General features: G+C 53.2%; 1 protein-coding gene across 4 annotated transcripts; it reads left to right on the top strand.

The window, feature by feature from the left end:
* Positions 1 to 366: 366 nt before the first annotated feature.
* On the top strand, positions 367 to 8522 carry LOC307205693 (peptidyl-prolyl cis-trans isomerase FKBP2-like). 4 transcript variants are annotated; one of them, XM_079958431.1, is made up of 6 exons: positions 367 to 513; positions 2715 to 2893; positions 5448 to 5560; positions 6240 to 6286; positions 6522 to 6557; positions 6889 to 8522. In XM_079958431.1, exons 2-6 carry the CDS (start codon positions 2726 to 2728, stop codon positions 6948 to 6950), a joined length of 426 nt encoding a protein of 141 aa, XP_079814557.1. In that variant the 5' UTR covers positions 367 to 513; positions 2715 to 2725; the 3' UTR covers positions 6951 to 8522. The 4 variants fall into 4 exon arrangements, with proteins under 4 accessions (XP_079814557.1, XP_079814556.1, XP_079814554.1 ...); XM_079958430.1 differs by lacking the exon at positions 367 to 513 and adding an exon at positions 591 to 1094; XM_079958428.1 differs by lacking the exon at positions 367 to 513 and adding an exon at positions 1182 to 1659.
* Positions 8523 to 8925: the final 403 nt, after the last annotated feature.

Genomic DNA, 8925 nt, shown 5'->3' with positions numbered 1-8925 from the left:
GAGTGCCTAGGGCCCTCCTAGTCAGATGGGCGGGGTAATCATCATCATCATCGGAGCCACGTGATGAATACGAGGCCACTTTCGGAGAGGCCGGGGAGCCCCCTTTCTCCACTCCAACAGCAGGGGGCGCTCTCACACGTCAGTGCGCCTACTGTAGCTCATATGCCTCAGCCCAGAACGGAAGTGACGCCTTGCCCTTGTCACGTGCAAGCCGGGGCCGTTATAATTTTTGTATTTTGAGGGGGGGGGGCATGCCTTTATTTCTCTGATTAGTTCTCCCATGTCCCGAGTGAAGAGAACCAGAATCGTAATGTCGGTCATTGATTTTTATAGAATAGCTAGCCGAGCGCCTGTCACATGGCGCCGCGCTGATCACGTGACGGCGGCCAACCTGCCTCGGGGCGGGCGAAGGAACATGGCGGACCCCACGGCTGCTTCCCTTGTTGTTAGGCAAATCAGCGTTACGAGGCGCGCATGCGCAGAGGGGGGTGGTATCCGTTGAGGAAAGGAGAGGTGAGGAGGGGGGGCGGATGGGGGGTCCTGAGGAGACGGGGGGACAGGGAAGGGGGGCGCCCAGGAGCCTTGGACCGAGCGAGGGTCGGCAGCAGCAGCCTGGGGACCTAGATATGGGGCAGCCCCAAGAGGCGGGCTGGAGGGAGCGGGGAGGCTCCAGCGGGCCCGAAGGGACCCAGGCGTCCGGCGCACCCAAGTGGGGGGTGGCTGGTAGCGAGGAGGGCCTCGCAGGGCCGGCGGCAACGCAGGAGCCACGGAAGCTGGAGCGGAGGGACGTAGGGACCCAGGTGTCCTGGAGTCCAGGCGTGGGGGTCCTTGACAATGGGGGGATCCAGGCCCCAGCCGTGGGGAAGGCCCCGCAGGGACAGGGTGGCCCGAGGAGAGTCACGATGAGCAGATGGGGGCCTCGTGGGTTTGGGGGCCCCCCAGGCAGCGGGAGCCTGGAGAGCCTGGGCCGCCCTCCGCCCGGCTCAGGGAGGAGCAGCCAAGCAGCGAGGCAGGAGAAGAGAGCCTCGTGGTGCGTGGGGGTCTGCGAGTCCTGCGTGGCTGTGGCCGTGAAAGGAAAGGGCGCCCCCAAAGAGGTGGGGACCCAGCTCTCCCACAGGGAGGATTGGGAGTTGGGTGCGGGGGGCCCCGGGGTGGTCAGGGGAAGAGGCGGCGAGGAACCAGAGTTCCCGGCGCGGGGCGTCAGCCGCAGCCACTCCGGGGGGATCTTGGGGCATGTGGGTCCCCAGAGGGATCCTGTAAGGGGAGCTGGGATGTGGGTCCAGAAGGAGTGGTACCGGGACCCTGCGGAGGCTTCTGGGCAGGTCTGGGTGCCCCGCAAGCCAGCCAGGGCCTCTGATAGGATGGGGCTGCCGTGGCTGCAACGGGAAGCCAGTCCCCAGGGGAAGCAGAGAGAGTGGAAGCCCGAATCTAGGGGTGTCGGTTGTTCCCCAGAACGTAGCCAGGTCTGGATCCCCCGAGAGAAGCCAGTTCCTGCGGGTGGGGGTCCTGGGGATGTCTGGATTCACAAGGTGAGGGATCCCTCTGGGGCTGGGATCATGTGGGTCTGGGCCAAGGTGACAAATTGTAATGAAGAAGATGAAGCAGAGGAGACCAGGGTTTGGACCTTCCGTAAGGAGGGCCCTAGGAAAGGGGGGCAAGGTGAGGGTGGATATGGGGTATCTTAGGGCGGGGGTGCTATTTGGGGGGCATGGGTTGGGGGAGGGAGATACTGCACCTGGGAGGGAGGGGGGAGGAAATGCTAGGCTCATACCTGAGGGAAAGGGTTAGAAATAAGGATGATTTCATATGGGGAGATCCTGTCTAGAGGACTAGGGAGTAGAGGAGGGAGGGTGGAGCAGAGAGACCTTGCTGGATTATTCCTGGGGTGGCTACAACCCAGTATCCTTGAGAGAATCTGGAGTGGGGTGGCGGCGGCTGCCACCAGGGGAGGGAGCAGAGTCCAAGGCGCCTCCGGCCGCACGGGTAAGTCGGGGTCCGGAGGCTCCCGGGGGGACCTGAATGGACCGCATGCTGTTGCATGCCAGGGTAGGAGCTGGGGGTGCCGGCGACTGGGGCGGGAGTGTTGAATTTGCATGAATTACTGTAATTCAAGGATGGGCCTTCATGGGGAGGAGGCTTCTGTTCTGTTCATTGGGGCACCATGTGAAAAACGGGGCAGGGCCCTACCTGACAGTTGAACCTGGGACCTTCTGCATGCAAGGCAGGTGTTTATGACTGTGTTGTGGACCTTCCCAAATAGAACTCATGTCTTGGTATGTGTCGGCATGGAAGGACTGGAGCTCTTCCCCATTATTCCTTTTCCTGTATGTACAAGGACAGTGAACTGAACCCTATGTCTGGCAGCTGCTGAATGGATTCCTTTCCGCAGAAGTGGCTTGCCCAGTGTGGGGCGGGCCTGCCGCGCCTGCTTGCCAGCAGCAATGTCACTGCTGCTTATAGGGAGGGGTGAAGTGTTGGGGAAATCAGGGCTGTGTGGGCACCCTGGTGGAGCCATTCAAGTACTCCCATTGGTGCACATAGACAGCTCCAACTTCCCCCTGCCTCCTGATAAAAGGCAGCGACACCACTGCCAGGAAGCCAGCTCCATTTCCGCCTTCCTGTAACATTGTGATCAACAAAGCAAGAGATAGTGGTGACAGTAGACTTTTAGCCACAGAGAGCTCTCCCCAGCTAACCAGTTTCTGCCCTTCCAGGAGCTTATGCGATGCAGGTGAGGCACGGAGCAACATTACTCGCTCTGGCGCTGTGTGCAGTCTTCTCGCTAGGTCTGGGCACGGAAGGCAAACGGAAGCTCCAGATTGGGGTCAAGAAGCGGGTGGACAACTGCCCCATCAAGTCCCGCAAGGGTGATGTGCTCCACATGCATTATACGGTGAGTGCTGCAGGCGTGATGTGGAAGGGCAGGTCAGTGGTTAGCTGAGCACCTTAAGGTTTTGCGGCGTCTTTTCCAGAAGCCACGGGGGAGAGACATAATTGTCAAAGGGTGAATTGTAATCCAGTGGAGAACCTGTCGGGCCCTCCATGCATTTCTAGACTCCAGCCCCTGCTCTCTCATCACAGAGTTGTGGCTCTTTGGGAAGGGCTGGGGGACCTGCCTGCCTGCCTCCAGGTATTGCAAAACTTCAGCTCCCATCATCCCTGACTGTTGGCCATGCTCACTGTGGTTGATGGGCGCTGGAGCCCAACAGCCGGGAGGGCCTGCAGGTTCCCCATCCCTGACCTGAAGCAGTGAGAGTCAGCAACTCCTGCCAAAATTGGTGTGTGTGTGGTTGCTAAGTTGGTGGGGTTGGGTTTGTTTAGGAAGGCAGACATCTGTGGGTGACCCAAGTTCAGAGCTTCAACAGAAAGAAATAAAAGAAAAAAAGAATCCTACTGTAAATTAGGCACACGTGTCTTGTGTCTCATGGAACTGTCTACTCCTTGACATCTGAATTCAGCAACCCCTCTGAGATTTCACTAGGAGTATCTCCAAGGCTTTGATGGAAATTTTTGTGACCATAAGGACTAGATGCTTAGCTTTTTTAAAAAAGGAATTCTTGAAGCAACTGAATTCTGCACCCACTACTAAATGCTGCCATTGCAGCATATGCTTGGCTCAGCTGCTTTTTTCAGCCATGCATCATTGCTGACTCGCACAATGACTGCTGTGTTATGTGGCAATTTGAATGCAGGAAATGGACAACCAGAGAAAAATACTGTGTTACCTGTGTGAGGAGGAGAAGGGGGTGGAGCTTTTACCCCCCTTTGATTCCAACCATATGAACATGAGGTTACTCTACCTCGTTCCTTTCTGCAATTTCCAGACCTCTGTTTGGCCAGAAAACATAAGCAGAGCCCCTCTGGATCAAACCAAAGGCTACCTAGTTCAGTTTCCTCTTTCCCATAGCAGCCAGCCAGTATGCTACTGAATTCTGTGTTGCTGGGAATCACAGTTAGGGAGAGCAGCATTGCCCTCTGGTTCTGCTCGCATGCTTCCCATTGAGAACAGAGTGCTAGACTAGATGGGCCACTGGCTTCATGCAGCAGAGCTCTCTTTTATGCACTATTTTCCCCCAGCTAATGGGACTATTTTCCCCCAGCTAATGGGACTCAAAAACAATCCTGGGGGTTGCATCATGAGATTAGTGTCTGGTAGCCACTGATAGTCTTGTCCTCCCTTTTTAAATTTGTTTTTTTTAAAGGGATGTGTTTGTTTTATAAATTAAAAATTTATGTGTAAGTGGACCTGGGATTGAATCATGAAGGGTGGGTCAGAAATGTACCAAGTAAATAAATAATCCCCTTTTAAAACCATCTCAATTTGGCAGTTATCCCTGCTCTGTATGGTGGCAGGATTCCAGAGTTGAGGGCCCCTGGTCATCTGAGCAGCAGGGGAAAAGAGGGTGGGTGTATTAATTTCATGTCCTGCTTGTGGCCTTCTCAACAGGCGTTTCATTAACCCTTGTTAGGAAACAGGGCCCTCGACCTGACTCACCTTTGCTCTGACCCAGCAGGGCTTCCGCCTCTCAGGTTCTTATGAGTCACTTTCTGCAGTGGAGCAGTGAATCACACTGAGTGATAGACGCTCATGTGTGAATGTGCCCTGAGTTAGTCAGTCAGTGAGAGAGCAAGGCTGAAACACCCTGGGGTTTCTTTACTAGGGTGGAGCAGGGATGGGGAACTTTCAGCCCTCCAGATGTTGTTGAACTCCCATCAGCCCAGCCAGCATGATAGGAGTTGTAGTCCAGCGATGACTGGACTCCGGAGGGCCACAGGAGGGCCATCCTTCTGTGGAGGGTGTTTGTATACATGTGCTTAGTTAAAACTGCACATAGTTAAAGCTATGGAATTCACTTTATTAAGATGTAGTGATGACTTTTAAAAGAGTGGACAAATCCATGAGGAACCAGGCTATCAGTGTCTGCTAGCCACACTGGCTCCCTTGTCTGTATGTCTCTGAATGTCTGTTGCTGGGAATCACAAGTGGGGAGAGAAGAAGAGTTTGGATTTGATAGCCCGCCTTTCACTCCCTTTAAGGAGTCTCAAAGCGGCTAACATTCTCCTTTCCCTTCCTCCCCCGCAACAAACACTCTGTGAGGTGAGTGGGGCTGAGAGACTTCAGAGAAGTGTGACTAGCCCAAGGTCACCCAGCAGCTGCATGTGGAGGAGCGGAGACGCGAACCCGGTTCCCCAGATTACGAGACTACCGCTCTTAACCACTGCACCACACTGGCTCTCAAGAGTTGCGCTTGGGTCCTGCTTGCGGCCTTCCCGTCGAGGCATCCAGTTGGTCACTGTGAGAACAGGGTGCTGGACTAGATGGGCTCTCTTTGGGCTTACTTCACAGGGCTCTTCTTCTTTTGGGATAATAAGCACGGCATCTTGGATGTTTTAAGAAGAAACCCTGGCTGGCTCACACCCCTTTTAACTTCCGCACTCTCTCATAGGGCAAGCTGGAGGATGGGACAGAGTTCGACAGCAGCCTGACTCGTGATCAGCCGTTTATCTTCTCCTTGGGGACTGGACAAGTCATTAAAGGCTGGGACCAGGGCTTGCTTGGGTAAATTTTTCCTCCCAGCAGGGATCAGGTGTGGCAGTGACCGCTGTGTTGCGGTTGCTGGTTTTCAAGCACCCGAACGGGGAAACGAAGCAATTTCTCCAGTGGCAAGTCAGAAGCACAGATTTTGACTCTCCCTTCTCAAAGGATGCTGGAAAGCTCCTAAAACTTTATTTATTTGGGTCTCCTGGAACTTTTTTTTTTATTATAAAGAGCAGAGAATTCCATAATCTGGGCATGACCTCAAGGAAGGGCCTCTGCTGTATTCCAACTGCATCTGAGGCACCTTTGGCGGGAATGTTGGGGGAGAGCACTCTGTGCAATTACACCCAGGAGATCTGGCTGGCATCTTCTAATGACCTTTTGCCATCTTTTGAAAATCCATCTGTCCCGGCTCATTTTATTTATTAAAGTGTCTTGTTAATCAGGACAGTTCATCTATCCTGTGTTTCTCTCCAGTGTTAACTACATTTAGTGTGCTTCTTTTTCATTTGTATGTAATTTTTATATTGATAGCTGCCCCTAGGCAACGTTAGAAGGGAAGGTTAAGTGATATGAATGAAGTAATTATTTTCGAGTCAGATTCCAGCCCTCCTGTTTCGTGTTGCTTTTATACAGCAGCAAAGCCATGTACTGTATTTGGTTGGTAACTGAATTTATACTGTTCCTTTGGTCTTTCTAGGATGTGTGAAGGTGAGAAGAGAAAGCTGGTCATCCCCTCTGAGCTGGGTGAGGAGCTGGAACGTGGGAGGGGGAGGGGGAAGAAATCGGGCTCCTGGGTTCAGAACCTGCCCCAGGGAGGTGGCAGTGGCAGGATGTTCTAAGGAGTTGCCATCATCATTTTTGGGCAGGGCTCAGTGGGAGTTGAAATCCCACAACAATCCCACAGATCGCTCCATCCCTGCACTATGGGAACTCTTTGATCTCTTGGGTAACTTTGCCATTTTTCTCCCTTTGCTCACAGGTTATGGGGACCGGGGAGCACCACCCAAAATCCCAGGTAAATCGTGCATGCCCTTTCCCCCTTGGAATCAGTCCTGCTATGGATTCTGAACAGATGGGCGGGGGCTCCCTCCCCACTCCAAGCGAAGTGTTGATACCATGCTCTTAAGCTGCCTTCTCCCTACTGGCCTTCTGAAAACCAGGAGATGAGAATGGAAGGGATCAAAACCTAGTGGCCCCGCTCGAGTTCCAGGCAGTCAGCTGTGGGGCCCTCAAAGCTTCCAGGGGCCCTCTGGCACCTGTTCTAGGGGCTGGGATGGGTAGTGCTTCTTCGCAGCACCGCTCCCTCCAGCCTGCACTTGTGATTTCCCTTTCTTTTTCCCCCCCAGGTGGCGCAACCTTAATCTTTGAAGTTGAGCTGCTGAAGATTGAGCGAAGGCAGGAATTTTAGCGACATCTCTTCGGGGGAGGGGCACGCGGGGAGGGGAGGTAATCTCCAGACACGACTCAGGATTTGTTGATACCGATGGGCCAAATAAAAGCACAGACCAGAGTTGTATTGTGACTGCAGCGGGTGGCCTGGTGGCAGGAGAAGGGGCAATGCTGGTCCAAAGAGGTGGAGGGTTCTTTGGGCTCAAGATTTGGGCCAGTCTGACCTCTGTGGCGGGGGGTGGGGGTGGGGAAGCCCCAAATATTTGGGTGCAGAAAGCCCCAGGGTCAACCCCTGCCATCTTCAGCAAATAGTCCTCAAACTTAAGGTATGAGGACTAGGAAAGGCCTTTGCCTGGAGGCTTGGAGAGAGGCTGCCAGTTGCAGCAGACATTACTAGGCTGGGTGCCCTGCTGGCCTGACTGTGTAAGGCAGCCTCAGGGGTTCAAGTCCTTGTGGGTGTCTGGTCTCTGGCCTGATCCCATCACCTCCAGGTGGGGCTGGGAGAGCCACTGCCTGTCGGTTTTGAGTGGTGTCTGGGCCTCATCAGATGTTGTTGGACTACAACTCCCATCATCCCTGACCATTTGCTAAGCAGATGGATGATGGGAGTTGTAATCCAGCAGTAGGGCTGGGCAATCTATCATCCAAAACCAGTTTGAAGTCCATATTGTGATACGAGTTTCATAATTTTTGACCTGGCAATATTTTGGGTGTGTGTGTGTGTTTGCTATACTAAAATCACTATGTGGGGAAAACCGTGAAGCCAGCCAATGCTCTATCCTTATTTCAGACATTGTGATATATCGGTATATCAATAAGTTTAGCTGGTGATCTATTGTGATGTAGAAAACCAGATATTCCCAGCCCTATCCAGCAGTATTTTGTGCCCCAAGCTTGAAGAACACAGGTGTAGACAATACTGAGCTAGATTGACTAAGGGCTGGGCTCCTAAGCAAGGCAGCTCCCTATACATGAAATTTCACAGATAGCTTGCCAGGGACCGGCAGCCTGTGTCTTTCCAGAATCCAGATGGCGTTGGATTGTAGGGTATGTCGCTTCCGACCAGCCTGGGCAGTGGCCTGAGAGGGTATGGGTTTTAGTTTACGTACATCTAGAAGGCTGCAGATTCTCCGTTCCCAGAGTATTGGGGAATTGGAAGCCCAATAAAAGACTTGCAGAGCAGGCAAGTCTTGTGCTTTGTGTGTGGCTGGCAGCAGGATTGGGCAGTCATGTTCGCCTGGCTGTCCAAAGCCAACCTTTCTGTCTTTGGTCTGGCTTAACGTGGGGCCTTGTGCTGCCCACAGTCTGGTCCTGCCCACCTGCCAAGGGAAAGCAAGCTCTGGAGAATATCGTGTGCTTTGCTGTAGGCGGCACATCCCAGAATCCCCTTGCCATAGACTTCAAGGGATTCTGGGGGCCTTTTCTGTGCTTGTGGCATTGGACCTCCGCAAGAGGCATATGGGGATTTGTGAAGCCACGTTCCCAACAACCTGTGTAATTAATTAATTGAAGCATGTGCCGACTTTGTAGTGCAATTTGGGTTTGTTTCAGGACAACCTGTACTGAATAAACGAGCCGTGAAAGTTGTGAACAGTGAAGCAGGGCGAGAACATGATATAACAGATAAGTTTGCACTGCAGAGCAGAAAACTGCGCGGGGGTGTTCCCCCCCAGTGAAACCACCAGTGTGAAAGCTGCTGGGACCCTGCCAGTATTGTCTACTGTGAAAGTGAACAGTTGTGAGCATTGCTGCAGAAGGCTATAGTGAAGGGGCAGGATGGGTTGCTGTGAGGAACTCACTTATCATCCCTGACAGAGAGGGACTAGCTCCAGAATGCCTTTTGCAAAGAGACCATTCTCCAGCCTCCCTTGTTCAGTATGAAGAACAGTTGAGACAGTGTGCGCACACTGTACTTAAAAAAAAACACCAACCCCTACAAATCGCATTTGTGCCTAATTTTGCAACCTCCAAGAATTAATGCCAGTGAAGTGATT

The sequence above is a fragment of the Podarcis cretensis genome (genome assembly GCF_951804945.1).
Source record: "Podarcis cretensis genome assembly, chromosome: 16".
In the NCBI taxonomy this organism is placed as follows: domain Eukaryota; kingdom Metazoa; phylum Chordata; class Lepidosauria; order Squamata; family Lacertidae; genus Podarcis; species Podarcis cretensis.
The sequence above is the reverse complement of the archived record's forward strand: the minus strand, read 5'-3'. Positions and strand labels throughout refer to the sequence as shown.

What these genes read in the sequence shown, in the direction of transcription:
- LOC307205693 (XM_079958428.1), top strand. Translation starts at nt 1,272, where the DNA reads ATGTGGGTCCAGAAGGAGTGGTACCGGGACCCTGCGGAGGCTTCTGGG. An exon ending in CCCTAGGAAAGGGGGGCAAG is followed by an intron (nt 1,660 to 2,714) that starts GTGAGGGTGGAT and finishes CTGCCCTTCCAG; the next exon opens with GAGCTTATGCGATGCAGGTG. An exon ending in TGGGACCAGGGCTTGCTTGG is followed by an intron (nt 5,561 to 6,239) that starts GTAAATTTTTCC and finishes TGGTCTTTCTAG; the next exon opens with GATGTGTGAAGGTGAGAAGA.